This window comes from Haemaphysalis longicornis, unplaced genomic scaffold, assembly GCF_048455015.1.
Source record: "Haemaphysalis longicornis isolate Haplotype H1 unplaced genomic scaffold, Haemaphysalis longicornis Haplotype H1 scaffold_10, whole genome shotgun sequence".
Lineage (NCBI taxonomy): Eukaryota > Metazoa > Arthropoda > Arachnida > Ixodida > Ixodidae > Haemaphysalis > Haemaphysalis longicornis.
This window is the reverse complement of record NW_027526204.1, coordinates 12,067,615-12,088,843: the sequence shown is the minus strand read 5'-3', so window position 1 is coordinate 12,088,843 and position 21,229 is coordinate 12,067,615. Positions and strand designations below refer to the sequence as shown.

The 21,229-nt window shown below is 45.2% G+C and overlaps 1 protein-coding gene across 1 annotated transcript in view; it reads left to right on the top strand.

Annotated features, from left to right (window-relative positions):
• LOC144158191 (phosducin-like protein) overlaps positions 1 to 21,229 on the top strand; it is a 55,146-nt gene that overhangs the window by 8,377 nt on the left and 25,540 nt on the right. Inside the window, exons 3-5 of the mRNA XM_077688883.1 lie at positions 55 to 179; positions 5,218 to 5,323; positions 20,055 to 20,168. Coding sequence (XP_077545009.1) covers positions 55 to 179; positions 5,218 to 5,323; positions 20,055 to 20,168 — 345 coding nt within the window. The remainder of the gene's footprint in view (positions 1 to 54; positions 180 to 5,217; positions 5,324 to 20,054; positions 20,169 to 21,229) is intronic.

Genomic DNA, 21,229 nt, shown 5'->3' with positions numbered 1-21,229 from the left:
CGTGTGGGAAAACGTCGAAGCGCTGTTTGGCGGTGATTGTGTGGACGTGCGCAGGAGCCCCAAGTGGCCGAGCAGCCGTCGCCCCAGCAGGAAGCGCCGCCACAGGAAGAGGAAGACGACTTCCTGCGGGAGTACATGCGCAAGCGGATGCTCGAGATGATGGCACAGATAAGCAATAGGTAAGCAACTTCTGCGGGCAGGGACGGTGGTGGCAGAATGTGCAGCCGCTTTCTTCTCAGCTGACTTTTTTTCCCTGGAATTCCTTGCACAAAAAGCCTTCTTTTCTTTTTTTGCTGTACGTATATGCTATACATACCAGGTGCGCGAGGTATTTGAGAACAGAACATTGGCGTTAGGTGCAACAGAATATCTCTAGCAAAAGCGGACATATTTTCACCAAACTTTGCAAAGTACTTTTGTTATGGTTTAGTTCCATAACTGCTCAATGAATCCGCCATCGGCAGCAGTAAGCAATTCGAGTCGGCTTCGCAAACGGCTGCATGCACGGATCAGGCGCTCCTTAGAGATGTTGGCCACTGAGTGAGAAATGACGGCCCTCAGGCAGTATTTTATACTGTGTGGTCCTTGGTTGGCCTCTCTCTCAATGACGCCCCAGACATAGTAGCAGGGGTGAGACAGCTGCGCATATTGCGCACTTTTGATACAAATCTGCTTTCCTGTGCCAGGCTGCGCCAAAAGCTTGAAAATTGCAAAAATTGCGCCAAACTGCTCCAAAACAGTCTGAGAGCCAAGGATTTTAACGTTCCCGCCAGTTTCAGTGGGGAAAAATGCTTACTACGGCATAATTTTCCAGCACCCCCAAGGTGATCCTGTTTGTAAAGATAAAAAACCCGCATAAAATTGTCCCCAAGATAGTTTTTTCGAAGGTCACCATGTCGGGTTGCACATGTTATATTCTGTGTTTTTTTTTAAGTTTTCCCATGGAAAACAATTGTAAAGTTCTGTAGAAAAAATACGTATGTGTTATATTCTGTGTTTTTTTTTAAGTTTTCCCATGGAAAACAATTGTAAAGTCCTGTAGAAAAAATACGTATGTGTACTCAGGCGACAAACTACTGGTGAAAATTGATGAAAAGACGGCAATTTTCGGAGCGCCGTATCTCCAGAATGGCATTACTGGGCGCCGCCATCTTGGTGTGGTGAATATTGGAAAACATGGCCGTCGGGCGAAGCAGTTGCTCGTGGTTCAGGCAGAGTGCTCTTCGCCGATTTCTACTGTGGTTTTGGTTATGGGGGTGGCGGGGTTTTCATTTAGTCGTTTGATCTGTTGGGGAAAGTTGCGTGACTCGCAGAACAGGAGTTCATCAAAAACAACGTGGGGCCCGTGATTTCACTGTGTTTCGGCCTCGAGTGAGAGGCGCGGTGCGTGCTTGAAGTGAAATTTTGGACTCATTGCGGTGTTATAATAAAACGCTAAGTTATTGCTGCCCTTGACAGCAAGCTTGCGAGTGGCGGAAATGAGACGATCGACACTGCAGAATTGGCGGCGCAGGCTACATAGCCGCAAAATGTTCAAGCAGTGCCCGATAGCCGGACGGGCTATTATTGCACGCTAGTAATAATTGTTTATCTATCTGAAGTGAAATTTAGTGCCAAGAGGGAGGTGGCTAAACATACCAACGTTATTCAAATTGCGATCGTAGTCAGTGCGCACCTTGGGGATACAAATGGGAGGGCTGGTGGGGTGCGAAGATTGTCACCTCGCTTTGCGCAACTTTTTCCATGCCTCTACAATTGTGTGTAAAGCCGAGTCTGGGATAACAAAAATAATAATTTCAGCATTCACATGATAATGAAAATGCCTTACGATTGCTTAGTTTTTCGATGCAATGCTTTCAACGGCACTCCATGCTATCTATGCATAGAGCCTAAGAATTTATAAATGGCTTGTAAAAAGGTAGCGCAGTTCGTGCCTTGTGATACTCTAGTAGAAAAAACTTCATTGAAAGGCTGTTTCAGTGTTATGTGGTTCAAAACCCCATTAAAAAGTGCACCCCACCCTGCCCTCCCCCCTTCCCGCACCCCCCGAGTTGCCAAAAATTTGATTTTAAGGCTCCTAAGGTGACGTAATAAATGTCATCATTCTGCTCCAAATCAAGGTTCTTCTGCTCCAAAATCGAGATTTCGCTGCTCCAAAAACTGCTCCCAAATCTGATTCTGCTGTCTCACCCCTGGTAGTAGTAAAGAAGATTTAAATCTGGAGAGCTAGGAGGCCACAAGTCGGGAGTGATGGAATCGCAGATGTTGTCAGCCAGGCACTATTTGGTGACGCAGGCGGTGTGGGCAGGTGCCGAATCTTGCTGAAAGACATATGACCTTTCTTTCGAAACACTTTGTATCCATAGCGTTACCACGGCAGCAAGCACATCCACGTAACCGGCAGCATTAACGCGGAGTCCTGCAGAAAAGTGCCGCCACCCTCATTGCGGGCAACGGATAACACCACCGCCGGAGAAATTAAGGGGTTCTGACAATGTCTGACCACTGACTGTGCTTTTTTCTTTTCGCCACACGTGCCACAACACACCACCTCCATCTGCACTTTGCTCCTTTCAGAAAGGCAGCAATTTCCAAGTCGCTGTGGTGCGCGGCCGGGGCGATGAGGACTGCATGGCGTTTCACTTCCTGCTTCAACTTGTGCACTTCCATCTCTGAAAAAACTGCGCAGTATGAAGCATAAGGGGCCGACGAATAACAAGCCGTACGCCTAAATGTATATGATGAGCCTGCTAGTGTCTATGGCGATAAGGAATAGCGTCCTCAAATACGTCGCGCACCCGGTATATGTATTCGTTGTACATATTGGCTGTACGCTATACTTTACAGAAAGCGTCTTTTTTACTGTACATATATGTTATGCGTGTACTTATTCCTTGTGCATATTGGTTTTTATTGATGCGTTATTTGATACAGTAGCCACCTGATTTTTTGTACCTGGAGGGGAATGAAAAATAGTCCAAATAAAAGAGCAGTCCGAAAAATCCATGAGTCATTACTTCTATGGGACAGCTGGCGGTTAATCGGGAAAGTCCAAAATATCCAGCAAGTCCGGATTTTTGGAGTCCGAAACAACGGTCAGCTATTGTGTACGTACTTGTTACCCGCCCTGGTGTCTCAGTGGCCAAGGCATTGTGCTGTTGTGCCGAAAGTTGCGGTTTCAACCCTGGCCACGGCGGCCGCTTCTCAGATGAAGACAAAAAGTGAAAATGCCTGTGTGTCGGGTGATTTCGGCGTGCGTTAATGGCCCCCAGGCAGTCAAAACTAATCCGGATCCCACCCTCCACTTCGGCAAGCGTCGTAGCCAGTTGAAGCTTCAGCGTGTTAAACCACCAAAATTTGGATTTGGTATTCGTATTTGTTACACGCTCTACGGTAGCTTATTTGCTATACACATTCGTTATTTTCATTAAGTTATTCGCTGTGTGTCTTTGATATGTCCATGCTGATTGCTCCCTACCGGAGTTGTTTTTTTTTTTTTTCTCTCTTCGTTTTGCTGTTGTCTTCTGTTCAAAAGAAAGCCAGTGTAGGAGGAGGGGGGGAGGATTTGTAGCCTGGCTTAGAGTCGTGCTAAAGTGAATTCGCCGTAGTTCTTTTTAGTGTAGCGCTCTATAAGAGAACTTGTTTTGGTCTTTTCAACTTTCATCATCACATGCGATCCCTGCTATTTTTCACGAAGTCTTGCACTTTGATGTTTTCCTTGGAAAATTTTTTATCGATGGTGTAACCCTTTTTGAAGCATGCGTAAGAAACAGACGAGGTAAACCATATCACCCGTACAAGGGGGTATGGCTTGACCGGCATAAGAAACTTGGACATTGCTGGTCCAGAGGTTTGGCATGGCTGCTTTGCAACAGCAATCTGTGGCCCAATCTCCCACTGCCGTCGGTGGTTGACCCCTTTTCAGGGGTCTCCAAAAATACTGTCGCATGTACCTGAGATGACGCGGATTGTCTCGCCTGTTGTGGCTCCACAGTGTAGAGGTGCCACAACACAACTGCCATTCGAAGGAAATGGAAAAGGGCTTTGTTATGGAGAGCTGCAGTCTGAACTGTGGTATCACAGATAACCTGCTCCACAAAGATGGCCCATCGTCGTCTTTGCTGCTGGCTGTCATCTTTGCTAACTGAAGATTACGAAACACCGCCACTCTGGGGGATAGCTGGGCGAGGCAATGCTGCGTCAGCTTTGGTACGGGTTAAAGCACGTGACAGTGTTTTTCGTTCACCTTATTTGATTATTTAGTATTTAGTGCAGCATACTAGGTGATGGATGATGGTGATGGAGGCTGACATCGTTATAAATCTAGGTGATGGAATGCCATTTATAATGATGTCAGCCTCCAAAAATAATTGGATACCTAAATAATAGGAACAAAGGAAATTGGTGAAATCAATACCTTTATTTTAATTTTAATTATTAAAAAATCGTGCCTCAAAAACAGGCAATAATAAAGGATGTACGTGAGGTGCAGTAGTAAATAAATAAATGTTTTATTAATGCTTCTCAAAAGGGAGGTCTTCTTACGGCAGTTTCCTAGCTATATAAAAAAGGTTTTAGCATTCATGGTTCCTGTGCCATATGTAGAAGCACCTTCTCGATTGAAACGTTGCATTTTTCATGGTCCTCCCGAAGACAGCTGATGTTTTTTCTTGCAATGTTTTGCCACTATTGGTGGCAACAAATCCTTCCCACCTGATTTGAAAACCCACTCAACAGCAGGTATCAACAAGCTTTCGACACTCACTAGACAAGCATGTGAGAACAAGGAATCAAGTCATAGTTGAAGTAAACAGCCTACATTCATGGGCACCTTATTCAGCTTTAGCTGTTGGAACTGACCGCTGACTATCCATTGTTGTCTTGGGACTTGCGACATTGCAGCTATGAAAGCAGGTGCATACATGCTTGAATCGAGGCTAACATGCTTCTACCGAAGACCCATTAGTCAAGTTACTTGAGTCTCCTGTGCAGCAATGTCACAGAGGTTTTCTTCCCGTAGAGAGGCAACAACAAAGTCGTTACAGAAACTTTTTTCCAAATTTATTGATGTGCTCAAGACCATCATAGGGGTGGGGGAATCGAAAACGGAGCTTGTTGATGGACAGCTGGTAGCGTTCTCATTGTAAAAGGCTGTTTGCAAGCACGCTAAGGCGCGCGTGGCGCATGTGGGTCAGAGCGCTGTCGGCTGTCATGCAGGCCGACGTTTGGCAACCTGATCCAGCTGGAGGACGGCCAGGCGTTCCTGGATGCCGTTGACCGGGAGAAGACCGGCGTCACCATTGTGGTGCACATCTACGCGCAGGCGAGGGTTTTTTTCTCTCTGGCTTCGATGTCAGCGTTTGCTTTCAGTGGCTGTAAGGTATCACTGCAAAGACAAGTTCAAGCTGTTTGGGAGGCATTTGGCGAGCTGATTCACTGTGAAACCTCGGAGAAAATTGAGTGTAAAGAAAATTGGCCCATTCTGATTTTTTTCTGATGCTCTGCGTGACCTTTGGAGAATTGAAACCGACTTTGATAATTGCTATGTTGGAAGTGATATGTTTCTAAAATGCGTAATAGCAATCTGCTTGCCATATTAACTCTTTCGCTACCGCCGGAAAATTGACTAATTTTAGGGGTCCAAGAAAACATTTTTTTTCCTGCTAAAAAATTGGTTAGGCACTAATTGCAGGAACACAAAATGCAGATTATTTAACGGCCTTTCCAATAACACCAGTTTTTTAAAGGTTTTATATATCATAGTTGTAAAAAAATATCAAAATCAAAATTTTTGTCAAGTTGTCGAAAACAATGATAAAAAAGGAGTTGTGTTTATCAAACCACCGGTAGTAGAAAAAAATTAGAATATACATTTTGTAGGGAAACATTTCAAAAACACGCCCTAGGAAAAATGTCGACTTGCGCGGAACAGTTTGTCAGATATAAAAAAAAAATGTTAGTATGCACGGTGCTCGTGTCATGCGGTGAAGCCCAACCTCCAATTCAAAATGTGCAATTTCGGGTGGTTTCTCGGAATAAACCTGCCAGTTTGTCATTATCAGAGGCACCGATTTGCCCCCACATAACATAAAAACATCATGTCAATGGCTGACTTTTCATTTACAGCGAGCACAATATTTGGGACTAGCACGCGATGCGGAAAAAAACATGCATGAAATTGAAAACGGAACGCCGTGGCTGATGCTTGTTGTCGTTCATGGTCAGTTATCTCTCAAAACATAAAGCTGAGCTTTATTATCATCTTATTACTCGCAATGGTAGCCTTGCTCGCAAAAATGAGGTACGATGAGCTAGAATCGTGCCCTGCCATCTTTGGCCGAGTAGCAGTTGCGCGATGAAAAAAATCAGCACAACGAGCCTCCTCTATTGCAGCGCCACCTAACATTTTTCAAATGAAAAAGTACAAAAACTTATCGGAGACTCCGTCCGAATAGACAGTTCAACTAAGCAGCAACATTAGACACCCGGATATACCCTCGCATGGAAACGAAACTGGAAGACGAGCAGCTGGCAGTGTAAGGCCGGTTTGAAGCGCTGTCCTTGGCGGAACAGATATCTGGCGACTGGGTGTGATCTTTTGACTTGCATCTGAAGTTCTTATCGCAGAAATCGTGTTAGGGTGGGGGGAAATCAGGAGCGCCGTGCTTTGTTCGAGGATCAGTCGCGGACGCTCCAGGCGCCATGGCAGGTAGCCTTGAAGTTGGGTAACTGCGTAGTAGCGCTAAATATGAATTTCGCGATGCAGAAACGAAACCGAAACTGTTGTAAACTGTTTGCGAATGGTCCTGGGGTAAGTAGAACTACCACAGTACTTAGAACAATGTGCGCAAAGGCAATAAAACTGCCTAAAATCATAAAGTAGCTTTGCAATCAGGCACTGCTTGACATTTTCAGACGACTTCTGGGATTATTACTGTCAGAGCGCGAACCGGACGATCGAAAATCGTTTGCTAGTTCCCCATTCACGCCCTGATAGCAAAAAACAAGCGCTGGTGCAGAGTAATTACGAGTTGCACGCATTCTTCGTTGGTAGCAGTGACGCACGATGACCACGCCCCTTTTCCACACCCAGTTGATTCAAAAGCATATGAAAAATCTCGTTTCCGTAGCGAAAATGAAAACAAAACTGATTTTGAAAGGCCATTTTCTGATCTAACTCCGAACAGCTTTACTTGTTCGAGAAACGCGTGGAACGCTATGAAAAGGCGCTCCCAAAAGTATCGATCAAATTGATCGATTTTGATAGGCGCGGTAGCGAAAGAGTTAACTTCAATCTAGTACGGCCTCGAAGAATTGAGACTGGCTCCCGAAAGTTGGAAGGTCAGAAAATAAAAAAAAAAAAAACAATTTTTTTTTTTAGATACCCTAAAAGCCCCGAAGGGCATTACATAGAAAAGCAGAAAAGCAACTTGAACGTATAATATACATAGGAGGAGTATGCAAACAAAAACATGGAAGATTGACCTATACAAGGCAAAAAATAAAATTTCTGCATGAGAAATTTGACATCAGGCTAACGATGGACACAAAATGTGCTTTAAAAGAGCAATGCAGACCTTGAGCATTTAACACTTTAACACACTTGAGCATTTAACACCAAGTCATAACATAGACGGAGCAATGAAGGAACATGTAACACTGGGCCTGAAATTGATAAAGTCAAGCTGCATCTATTTGCGCAAGGTACTCATTTTGTAGATATGATAATAGCGCCGTTTGAAAAGATGGTAAGTTTGTTGAAGATACTATGTGTTTGGGCAACGCATTCCATTCTGTAATGCTCAGGACAAGAGGTGAATTTTGGTATTTATTTGTTTTTGCAAAAATTGGTTCAGTTTTACGGGAGTGGTCTAGTCTGGCGGAAACTTAACTGGCAGTTCGAAGGTGGAACTGGGAAGATGAAAAAGCGTGGTGAAGTACGGAGTAGAAAAAACCAGTCGATTATATTTTCTGCGCATGGCGAGTGGAATGAGGTTTAAGGAATGCTTTAGGGCAGATACGCTCTGATGACGTGAGTAAGATGACGAGATAAACTTTGCCGCGCGGCTTTGCACAGACTCAAGTAAATTTGTTAGGTAATGATAATGCGGGTTCCAGATAACTGACGCATATTCCAATGATGGTCTAATAAGCGAAGTACTATATGCGAGGAGCTTAGTGTTCAAGCTCGCAGGGTGTAATCGACGTTTAGAGAGACCCAGTTTTTTTAAACATTTATTGGTTATGTACTCTATGTGTGAGTTCCAGCTCAGATCAGAGGTTATATAAATTCCAAGATATTTATATGATGAAGCCGATTGTACGTCTCTGTTATTTATTGTATAGCGATTTAAGGGCCGGTCAAGCGCACAAGAAAACCTTACGTGTTTGATGTTTTCTAAGTTTATGCCCATTTGCCATGTGTCACACCATTTCGATAGTTACGTTAGGTCAGATTGAAGAGCAGATACGTCAGTGGGGTTAGTTGTTTGCCGGTATATTACGCAATCATCTGCGAAAAGACGAATGGAAGATGTTATGCCAGTTTCGATGTCATCGATATAAAATCAAAAACAAAAGGGGCCCAAGGACAGAGCCCTGTGGGATGCCCGATGTGACGGGAATAGGACAGGAAATGTAGTTATTTAGTTTAACAGACTGCGTATGGTTAGTTATGAATTCACCAATCCATCTTGTTGTATTGTAATCAAGGTTTAGGCTATTAATTTTTATAAGTAAGCGTTTGTGAGGCACGGTCGAAGGCCTTTGTAAAATCTATAAAAACAGTGTTGGTGTCAAGGGACATGTGAAGGGACTTGTGAAGGTCAGTCAATAATTCATAAAGCTATGTTTGGCATGAAAGGTTTTGTCGGAATCCATGTTGGTTTTGGAGCAGAAGATTGTTTTGGTTTAGGTAGGTCATTATATGGCTGTACAATATGTGCTCAAATAATTTGCTGCAAATAGAAGTCAGAGATATAGGTCGATAATTCGTATGGTGCGTTTTGTCCCCAGATTTGAACAATGGCTTTATGTGCGCAGCTTTCCAGTCTTTTGGCACGCAGCCAGTTTCTAGTGATTGCTGGAATATCAGGGTTAGTAAGTAAGCTGATGCACAGCAAGTAATCTTAAGAATCTTTGTAGTTATGCCATCAGGGACAGGGCTTGTAGTGGTTGAAAGTCTTTCAATTGCACAGCTGACACCATTTACTGTGATTGTAATAGGCTCAAACTGGTGTGATATAGGGATGTGCAGTGATGTGAGGAAGTGGAGCGGGAGTTCGCGCGTGAAATTATCTTGGAAATGTTTGCTGAAAGATTCTGCGCATTCATCTGAAGGAAGCACGATACCGTTATCATCTTTCAGCTTGGTTGGTTATTTTTAGGGTTCAGCACACTCCAAAATTTTTTGGGGTCACTACTTAAGGTATCCGGAAGGGTTTTGTTAAAGTATTTCTCTTTAGCTTTATGAATTTCAATTTTTACCTCACTACTGACTTTTTTGTAGTTTAACCAATCATTCGCGGACTTCGTCCTTGCCGCCTTCCTGTACGCTCTTTTCTTGTTGTTTAAACATGTTTTTACTTCTCGCGTAAACCGTGGGTCGTTTATCCCTGTCTTTATTGTCGTTAGAGGTATGCATGCACTTTCGATTTCTTTGAGTTTATCGCGAAACGCCATCCAGTTTTCGTCCGCATTTTGATTATTGAAGTTAACCTCAAAGTTGCTCGCAAAACTCGTCATCATACGGCTTATCTTTTCTATGTCTGCGCAAGTAAATTTTGAATTTGTTTTGTAACTTCCCCTCTACCTGCGCGTGGCAAAGAAAATGTGCAGTGAATAAGCTTTTGGTCACTAATTTCTTCTAAAACTCGGAGTGATGGCCTGATTGGGGTGGGTGGTAAAGATTAGTGCTAAAATGTGATTGCTACGTGTAGGTTCTAGCACAAGTGAAGTAAGCTGAAAATAACGAGTCAAATTGGCGAAATTGATGCTTTCTGTTCTATTTTGGGCAGAGTTTACTGATAAGGTGGGCCAATCTATTGCGGGGTAGTTAAAGTCCCCGGCTGAAATGATTACTGAGTTAGGAAATTTGAGCGTAATTACCTCGAGGGACTCGCTTAGTAATTCAACGAAGTCAGGGCTGCAGTCGGGTGGTCTATAACAGGCACAAGCGTTTAGCCAGACGAGTTCAAGCGGCGAATCGATTGATATGGCAGAAGGTTGGAATTCGTGCTTTATTGCAACAAGTACGCCTGCCCCGGGTGTGCTGATCCTATCTTTACGAAAAAGTACAAACGAAGTCGAGAGCGCGAGTTCGCTGTCAGCTATGTCTGGGGAAAGCCAGGTTTCAGCACCAATTATTATATCTGCAGGGCATGTGTAGATAAATGTTTTTAGTGCATCAATTTTGCCCAGCATACTGCGAAAGTTCGCACTTATCATTGAAATTGTTTCTGGTCTTGTTGGTTTGCAGCCATTGCTTGCAAGGTGTCATTTCACTGTTTCTGGGCTTTCTGCTAGTGCTTGCGGGTTACTTACAGATACCTGGATGATACTGTCTGTGTGGGAATTGTAGCAGTACACACAGCCCTTGAGTTCAAGGGTTCCAACACGAATCTTGTAGCGCATGCCAGCTGTATTTTGGGGGAGAAATCCTCCTCCAACCACACTTTTGGTGCCTCAAGGTCTTTTAACTTGAAAGCGTTTGATAAAGCTTCGGTCTTAGATTTGAAGTATTGAAACTTCACAATTATCGGTCGTTCGAAGTTGGGCCGTTTTTTCTCTAGGCGATGGGCTCGCTCTATGTTCCCTATTTTGATCTTGAGGTGCTGGGACAAGAATTCCTTTACAATTTCTTCCGATTCGGCATGGTCCTCTTTCGGCTTTTCGGGGATGCCTTTTACAATCAAGTTATTTCGTCCCATGCGATTATTCATGTCATCAACGACGTGTGGAAGGTCCTCGGTGGTTTTGGCAATCGTCATTTTCACTTATTTTTACAGATTCGTTGACAGCGTCAAATTTGTCTTTGATAAGGGGTATGCCACCGATGCTGAGGCCAATTGAATTCATTTTTTCTTTTAAGTTCGTAATGTCCCGCTTTATCTCGTTTAGCGAACTAGTTGTTTGCTCGTGGAACCCTTTCATCAGTGTAAGGACGTCGTCAATCTTCGGTCCGGGATATAGCTCAACATCACCCGTGCAAAGCAGGAGCAACGCAAGACATGTTGATAGTACCAAAACTGAAGACCTGGGGCAAATCGCACAGAGGGGGGCTGATCCTGCGCTAAATCTCTCTCTATGGCGCCTCTGAGGTTTACGACAGGCGACAAACCTACCTATACGCGCACGGTACAAGCACACGGTCTATACCCATGACAAAAAGACCACAACCCGAAAGACCAATGTGGGGACTTGCCGGCCAGTGACGGTAAAAAGCACAATATAACCAGACAGACACGTCTACCTGCCTACAACAGAAAGTTGTGGAATTTAGCATGTGCAGATCGTGGCCGCAAATCCCAGATGGCTGAGGATGTCCGGGCTTTAAGTAGGTTTTGGTGGCGCTGGGGTCGGGTGTGACGTCAGGGAGACATCAGGAACTTCTTTGCTGTCGGCTGCCATCTTCTTGATAAGATGTGGGCCACGAGGCGCTGTTTGCGATGACCAGGGGTGGTATTCTCGTAACTGTCCCTTTTGAAAATGTCCCTTTTGAGTCCCTTTCATCGTGACGTACTTCCAGTTATGCAATAAGCGTTGGCAGTAGGTTTGCCGCACTTGCGTTACGTCACTTCCGGTTGTTTGCTTTTAGCTAATCAGGGCTCGCCAAAAGGGACACTTTTGAAAGGGACGCAAAAGGGACAACACTCGAGAATACTGCCCCAGGAGGCAATCAGCGAAAAGCAGGAGGCCGGAATAGAGGATCATCTGCGGAATTTAACATGTGCAGCTCGTGGCCGCAAATTTCCAAATCGTGGCCCAAATCGTGGCCACAACCTTGAATGTAAATGTAAGCCGAATAAAAAAAAACCTTGGACTGGGGGTAGAACGCGCACTTTATGTATTACGCTTCATCTCTTCATCAGTGGTCTTCATTTCCATCGCTGTCTTCTTTGTGGCTGTTCTCTTCCCACAGCGCACTGTTCTCACTTCAGTCCAGTGCATTAGAGATGGTGCACTTACGGAGGGCCTGCACAGTTACATCAACAACAGCCTACTCAGGTCCACCGTAGGTCGAAGGCCTCTCCCGTTATCCTCCTACCACTTTTGTTCTGCGCTGCTCAAGTTTATACTTTGCCCTGAGTTTCTTTATTTCATCCCTCTGTCGAGTTCCCCTTCTTCTAGACCTGTCTCTCGGTATCCACACGGTTGCCCTGCTGCTCCACTGGTTCTCACTTCTTCTCACTAGCCCACAATCATTTCTTTTTCTTTATTTCAACTATGATATCTTCTGCTTGAGTTTGTTCCTTGATTTGGGAAGCTTATTCCCTGTCCCTAAGTGCTATACCCCGGCTACAGTAGGGTCCAAATGTCATTTGAACCAAATGTCATTTGGCTCAAATGGGGTGCTTTGAATGCCATTCAGAATTTCGATGGCATTTGAAAGCTTTCACAATTGCTCGCCGTGCTGTACTGGCGCTGTTGTCACCCCGTTACGTTTTCGTACAATAAAGCAACAATAAAATCTAGGAGCAGTCTAATTAGAAGAGACACCAGTTTAAAAGAGACATCAATAAGAGACAAATGCGGTGGCCGTTTGTGTATCTTTATTTTCTTTCTTGCAACTGCCCCACTGGTACTGAGAGTATGAAAATTAAATATGTTGATTTCATATTTTAAGTAGATGAACAGTGAACAAAGTTCCACAAACAAGAATATTTTGTTTGTTTTACTTACGGAAGTATTATATTTTTTATTGCCGATCAAAGACGCTGCGTGTGAGAGTGCTAGAAATGGCGTTTGAAATCCCAAATGTCTCCCTTGGTGCTCATTTGGCTCGAATGTCATTTGAGCCGAACGGCATTTCAAAACCTAGTGTAGCAGCACAACTTGGCATTTGAGTCAAATGACATTTGGTTCAAATGAAATTCGGACGCTAGTGTAGCAGGGGTACTACTCCTATCCTTCTTCGGTCCGTGGCCTGTTAGCGGACCTAAGTTTGCATTCTAGTTGTTTGCCAAGTTTCAGCTGCATACATCATGACCAGCAGTACGTAATCACTGGTTGTAGATTCTTCCTTTGAGCAACAGAGGTAGCTTATTGTTCGTTATTTGGCAGTGCTTGCCAAGTACTCCCCAGCCCATACCTATTCTGCGCCGCATTTCTCTCTTGTGGTTGGGGTCAGCACTAACCATCTGTTCTAGAGTTTTGTTACATGTGCTGAAGAGGGTGCTCCCAGCATACTTATTTATCATCACTTTAGATGTATTCATATTTATTTATTTATCACCATTAGATCAGCTAGACACACCCAGTCAGTGTGAGTTGATGGTCTTAAAGTGTCAGCTAGTCATTGTGATGCTGCCGCAACCTGTCCTTAAATGGCTTGTTGATGGCCACGTCGAGCGGTTTTAGCTGGCCTGTCATGCTGCCAGGTATCACCACAATATCTGCACCGCCCTCTGAAAGCATGGAAGTGGCTGCGGTAGGAGTCCAGAACCAAGAGTGACTCCTGAAACAGCAGAGCTCCAGCACGGCATTGCCTTGACCCAATCTTTGACGAGGGCACCACTCATCTACTCATTCTCGTGAGCTCGCACGACGATGTTTTTTAGAGAACACTTGCCCCGCTGGAAGAGTCTTCTGGTTACAAGTAATGTGCAGCGGCAGCTTTCGCCTGTCGTCCGTGGAAGTGCTTATCGTAGCCTGCAGTTTCTACTTTCAAAATGAACTGGTGTCGTATTGGCATTACCAATCTGGCCCAGTCTGCACTCCTTTTCCAGCCGCTTCTTGATAACAAAGCATTGTTTTGTTTATTTATTTATCAATACGGTAAGCCTTGGTCACGCTCATACAGGAAGTGGGCACATAATTCACATTACACACATAAGCACAAAAAGTAAACTTTGGATGATAAAGAGAACACAAACAATCAACCACGCCTTTGCCAAAGCACATAAAAAGAAAAGAAAACGCAAGAACGCTCTCCGCTGTGTTTTTAGTTTGACAGATAATACTCCGTGAACCAACAGCCAAGACGGTGTAGATAAATGAGTCTCTTCTAACACAAAAAACGCTGCAAAACACTTGCAAACAGATGCAATACGGGATACGGTAAAATAAGGCGGGAAAGAGCAAACTCAAACATGCGCAAAGAAGAGGTAACAACTCACTTGCAATGTAATTTTGTTCAGGTTTTGGTACAAAATCAAGATGAAGAAAAATTTATTTGCCGAATGCCTGGACTGCTCCAAAGACGAAGTGAACCACATTTTCGCGTTCCTAGCAAAGCTATGAACCGATGTGGCGTTGATAACATCCGACGGTAATCCATTCCAAGTTTCAATGGCCAACGGAAAAAAAGAATACTTGAATGTGTTTGTACAACTGCTAAATGGTCTGAAAGGTTTGTCATGATTCGTCCTTGTTGAGTGTCGGTGAGGAGGTTTAAGGTGATCACTTTTGTTTATGTTTATAGCTTCCCGATACAAAAGATACATGAACTTCATAGCGGCAACACTGCGACGCGACGACAAGGTTGGAATGCGCGCTGGCATGCGCAACGAAGTTACACTGTTGTCTCTAGAATATTTGGAGTAAATAAAACGAAGTGCCTTATTTTAAATTTTTTCTCATTTGTGTACAAGATGTTGTTGATGTGGGTTCCAAACTATACTGCCATACTCGAGGATGGGTGTTACAAGAGCCGTTAATTTGACATGAGGCGGGGCTGCCGACAGTTCTACGAATGAAGCACAATGCCTGAAGGCCTTGGTGCAGGTGTTTTCAATGTGAACATCCCGTTTCAATGTATGCGTGATTGTTATGCCTAAATATTTTATGAAATTTGTTTGAATCACCTGGGAGCCATTCAACGTGTAGTTAAATTGGAGAGAGTTTGTTGTGCTAGTGTTAATTTTCAAATCCCAGGTGTCGCACCAACGGCCTATGTTGTGGAGGGCAGAGTTTAGCCGCCTCACTCGGTTTGCAGCATCATGCACACTAGTGTAAACAACACAGTCATCGGCAAAGAGTCGCACGGTAATTCCGGTTGTAATGTGACCAGCTTCTCCTCAAAGTCGGAGGGTAGGCTCTGGCACACGGACATCAGCCATTGCAGGCTGAACCCAAACCTCTTCACAAAAGGAGTGACCCAGCCCCTGCTGGCCTCGAACTGAGTCCGCGCGATGCCTCGAATGTTTCTGATCTCCTTTGCCTTCGCCTGTGTTATCTTTGTTGTCATGCTCATTCCACCTTCTCTTTGCTTTCGGATAAAGTCGGCAACATCCTTCAGCTTGTGGTGTCGGCCTTTCTTGGGTCCTGTGAAGGCCATTCGATTGGCAGTGCAGTTGAAAAATTCATTCCGCTGTTTCCACCATCAGCACTCGTTCTTCTCATCCACGCCAAAGCCGCGCTGTTTTTGGAGGTTTAAAGTCCTGTCCACCTCCAAAACTACGTTTTGCTTGAAAGCTGTGGGGTAGTGGCACCGCTTGGTGAACGCCATTGTGCTGCGAACATGGGCACTTCTGAAGGTCACGCAGCAATGTAGCCAAGCAAGCAAGCACGGAATGCTGAGATTTGTGTTCATCACAATGTTCGAACAAGTCTAGTGGAGCCTGTATTGCACCCACGCTATCAAAAACCAAGAATTGAGGACGGTTTGGTGCACCAGTAATAAAAAGCAGCAGGGAGCGCTGTTACTAACCTGGGAGAGACAAGAATCACACATTATGCTCGCTTTTTACATGCTCAGTAATGCAGTCACCGTTGATCGATTAGACGAGTGGGCTTTGAACAAGGCTCATGACATAAATGACGTAACTCAAACCAGACCACTGTGCAGCAGGTGGTTAGATGTGAGACTATAATACAGTTGACTCTTCTTAATACAAGAATATTCGAATTAACTAAACCTCCAATTAAACATTAAGCACAATGGGAGCATCATCATTTAGTCCACAACACATGCCCCCTTCTTGATTTTGTTCAGAATCTCGACTGTTGTCCCCGATTCGAGCGTACAACATGGGTTGCCCTGATAGTTGAGGCTTCTCACTAAAATTGAAGCTTGAAGTGCCCACCGCGCAAACTCCTCACATGGAGCTGTGCACAGCACAGAAGGCTGAGGACTTGAAAAGTGTACGCTGGAGTGCTTCTCAACTGAACTGCCGCTTTATCAACTTTGCGCTGCCTCCGTTGCGATGGCGCCAACATAGTGCACAGCAACGGTGGTGTTTTGGTGTTGGAAAATTTTGAATTTCATCCAGGAATGAGGGTCACCTTGATGTTTTTTATTTCAAATAACTTCCAAATAATCGATGTAATGGGTTTTAGCTTGGAATTATCCAGCGATATCTGCCATTGAATTGCATGTAAAAACGCTGGGACCGAAACATCGCTTCCAATTAAGCGGCTTGGAATTATTGAGAGTCAACTGTAGCTGCAGTTATCGCGAAGTGAAGGCACGCTGATAGCCCCAAGGTCGAAAGCTCGCGGTCAGTCACCATCACCACCAGCACGCTGCATGTCGTCTCTCAACCAGAGGGTACCCTTACCCTCCCAGGTTCACGTACGCGGGGCTAAATCGTGACAGAAAGCAGGGCTGCTCTCCAGGCCTAAGCCTGCTCAAGGCCCTGTGTAGCCACTGTGGACTATTGTGACATTGCCTCGTGCAGTATCATGGCGGAGTGGGTGGGTGGCTACCAAGAGAAGGGACGAGAAGCAGGAGGACACTGGTAGCTGGGTGCAGGGCAAGGAAAGGATTCACTCTGCGCAGGATGAGAGTGCTTGGAAGTACAGTCTAAGCTCATTACAGCGGATCCGGTTACAACGGACCATTTCTGTTGGTTTGTTTGGTCCCCATGCATTTTAACTTTTTCGTTACCGCGCCTATTCAAAATCGTTGAATTTGAACGATACTTTGGGAGTGCCTTTTCATAGCGTTCCAGCCATTGCTGGAACAAGTAAAGCTGTTTCAAGTTAGATCAGAAAATGGCCTTTCAACATCAGTTTTGTTTTAATTTCAACGCGACTGTTTTCATTTCAACGCGACACTGAAGTCACGTTTTCAACGCGACTTCACTGAGATTGAACAACAGCGCTATCAAATACACAAAGTGGTCCACCCGGAGTTGAGTCTCCCCTCTTCACGTTTTTTTATGTAATAATAAAAAACCCTGGTTCAGTGAAGTTCGGTCTTTATTATTCCCACGCATGCATCGTTCCCATTCCGTTCGGTGAAAAAGGTAAAAAATGCCTCAAGTAGGGAGGTTGATTCCCATACATCTTGTGCAATCTGCTGGTGACCGTGCGCAGTCCAACTAGTCTAACTTTCAATTTCACAGCTGTCCATCAGATTATTTCGTATCGGCTGTTTCGATGACCAGACTAAAATCATAAAAAGTGTGTCAGCTCCCTTGGGAGAACATTTAGGCAGCAATCCGATTTGTTTGACGAATGGTTTCGGGGAATTCTGCCTCGTCACGAAGCCTAGCGAATTCTGATGGACATGACTGATTTTTGTAGCTGGTTAATAATTGCTTCTAGTGATATTCTTGGTTTATTTGCTCAGCTTATCATGCGTCTTTACACACTTGACCGCATGCGCTAGGCCTTTTCCAAGTGCGGGTGCTAACCTTTGGAAACAGTCTTTAGGAGATTCTTTGCCCCCGCGAAACACTCTGCAGAGGTGCTGCAGGCGTGTAGAAAGAACGAAGTTATGCGATACCAGTCATCCCCCCCCCTTCCCAGTCGGATACTGCATACTCCAGCTACAGCGGACATTTTTTTTCCGGATTAAGAGGGTCTGTTGTAATGGTGTAGACTGTACTATATGGAGGGGCACTTGGTTCTGCAGTGGACAGAAATACGATTACGACCTCGCAGTGCTGTCAACGGATTGGCTTTTTGACCTTTCCCAGAGACTTGTGACAGCAGGACGGGACCAAGTCAAATTGGGGACAGGTTTGCTCCACAGGTGAAGCACCCTGACCAGGTGGTAAACCGAGGGACCGGTCAAGCCTTGTCTCGAGTCGTCATGCGTGATGGCATGAGCAGGGCTCGCGGCTTGGAAGGATGGGCCGAGAGAAAAGTGTCCGGGCTAGAGGATATGCATGCCAACGGGAAGCTTAGAACGACATCTAGGAGAGCTGGAAAGACACAACTGCCTCTATCCATGGCTGTACAAATCAGAAGGGCCTTCCAAAACAACTGCATTAACCACTTTTTGGCCTCCCTTGAAGCGTACAAGAAATGGGATGCCATAGGTTCTATTGGGGTAGTCGGTCATGGCACTCGAGCACCATGGTGGACAAGTGCAGTCGGAGAAACCTGGCACCATGGTTTCCGCTTTTGGAAAATGGCACACTTGGCATATTTTCTGTACATGTGGGTAAATATTGACCGGGATTCACATTAAGCTCAACAGAATATTTCTGAATGTCATTGCTTTCAAGTGTATAGCTATGGATATAGCTATAGAAATAAAACCTATTGATAATTTTCAGTGAGCACCTAACACACCTATGTGTTCACATGCTGCTGCTCAGTAAAAAAAAAATGGCTCAAACTTGTGTAAATAAAAGGGTTTCAGCTTGGGACAAAATTGTTAGAATGCACTCGAATAAAAATCTGGAGGCCTTTGCCGTGAAGACATGTGAGCTCTTCAACATCCTCTTTTTTTCTTTTTTTAATTTTTGAGGCTGTTCTTAGACTGGCTGTGGTACTTTCATGTTGTGGAAAGGGGATGTTGTGAAGTCACTTCACTGGCACTGTCGGCAGCAAGAAAGTGCTTCTTTAATCTGGACTGGACGAACCCAAATGTCACTTGCTAGGCATGTGTTGCAGGCATGGCCAATATGCAGTAACTCTTGTTCCTGTACTCATGCCATCGGTGGCAGAATCTATTTGTTGGTTTGCATGTCCAATCAGCACCCCACTTCAGCTAACATACGGCAGAGTTAATGCATGCCTTATTTTGCGCAAAGGGCATGCAGTTAGGTTTCTCGACATGGCTGCCGGGTATTGCAGCAAAGACAACTGAACGCTGGGTGGTGTGGTGAAGCTTTAAAAAAAAAAGGAAGTGTGCATGTTGTGTTTTGCGGCAGAACCAACCTTTATGTCTTCATTTCCTTGTAAATTCCGAGTATTAGAAACTCTTCAATACTTCTAAAAGTAAAACTGGGCTGCAAATTGAATCAAATAGGAAACGTCACTTGCAAAGTATTGAACGTTTTCAATATTTGTGTGGCTCTACTTTTCTGCTAATGAATTACTTCTGGAATGAAGCTTACGATACCAAAATATTTAATTATGCTAAGGGTGAAAGAAAAAATTTACCCAACGTGAAGGAGTCGTTCAGCTGTTAGAGATTTCACGCACTTAAGCTTTACGTACAAATTTTACGAGAGGAGTTGCATTGCCTTGATTTCCTAAACGTGCGCAAATTCTTGAGCTTTGTTTTTTGTGTCCATTGGAGGAACCTCTGTCTGGCACAGGGACAGATGTTCTGCTTGGCACTGATTTCTATCTTACTGGCCCAGCAATCATGAAAGAGAACTTCAGCTGAGTTGCACACGATAAGCAGTTAAATGCAAGTTGATGAATACCAACCCACCTTAGCGGTGGCTCAGTGGCCCTCTGCTGCTAGGCCCGAGGACGCAGCTGCGCTCCCGGCTGTGGCGGCCACTTTTCTGAGGGAGGGGATTTCGGCGCACGCTGAAGATTCCCTGCAGGTGGTCAAGATTAATCCAGAGCCCTCCACTACGGTGCGCCTCATCGTAACCCGGGCGCAGCTTTGCTGTGTTAAACACCCCAAGTGGATGGCCAACGTCTTGTGGACCGGGAGGGGGTCACTCCCGCGGTGATCGTGTCCATCTCTCCTCCTCTTGCAGGGAGTAGCCGGCTGTGAGGCGATGAATGGCTGCCTGCGGTGCCTGGCAGAGGAGTACCCGCAGGTCAAGTTCTGCATCGTGGAGGCCTCTGCGGCGGGCATGAGTCGGCACTTTGTGAGTACCTGGGAGGGGCTGCTCCTCTCTTGCCCATCCTCCCGCTTACCTGCTCTTCAGAGGTGGCAAAATTGGGTTGAGTGACTGCCAACATGATTGGAAGTGCAGCAGCCGCTGTCTTTAAATGTGGCTGTGGTTCTGAGTTCTTGGCTGAACTTTTTTTCGTTTTGTGAAGGGGAAGAGTGTAGTTTATTTTACCCCGATGTTGGTAACGCGGTGCAACCCAAGTGTTTGTGTCTCGAGGAGCTGAACCACATCCTAATTTTTGGGGCAAATATATACCCCTTGCATGACAGCCGTGCTTACTTTTAAGGGGGGACACTGCTCTTAAAATAACCTCTGTTAATTTTTATGTAAACTCTGTGAAACTTGCCACTCCTGCTGCTTTTTTTCCCACCGATTTCAAATATGCGATTGTTTTTTCAATCAGTCAATTAGTTCCGAAGATATTAGGAGATAGCCAGCCATTTTTGAAGGAACAATATACAAAACAGGTCACAAAACTGTAATCTCTGTATTTTTCAAAACTATGAACCCCCGCAGGGGGCATCTGCTAAAGCAGATGTTTGCGTGTACTGTGCGACACCACGGACCCCGAGCACCCACGTTTAGCCGTGCGTGGCAGCGCCGTGACCGGGGAAAAGAGGGTCCTGGTGGTTGAGCCGACGCCGAGTGCTTGGACCTTTAAGGCCCCTTGGCGGAGGCAACACACCACTTTGGCCTCCGCTTCCCGTAGACGGCACCTCCGGTCTGACCCGCCCGGGGGGAATCGGCAGTCGCCTTTTCCTGTCCTTCCCTTCACCTTTCGCTTTCCTGTCTCCTTTCTAACAACTTTCCTGTCGTCTCATTCTTTCTCAGTTTCCCTTTTTCCTGGCGGCTAGGGTTAACCTTGTGTGGCGGACGACCCTGAGTTCAGCCATATTAGGTTATAGTCGTGGTGTACAGCTGGCGTGGGCAGGACTTGCTCGCGAGTTCCTGTCCTGTCCCCTTGTTGGGCTCCACGGTGGGCGGCTGGCACCATGGCCGAACAGATTTTTCATTTTATGGCTTCTTTTTTTCGC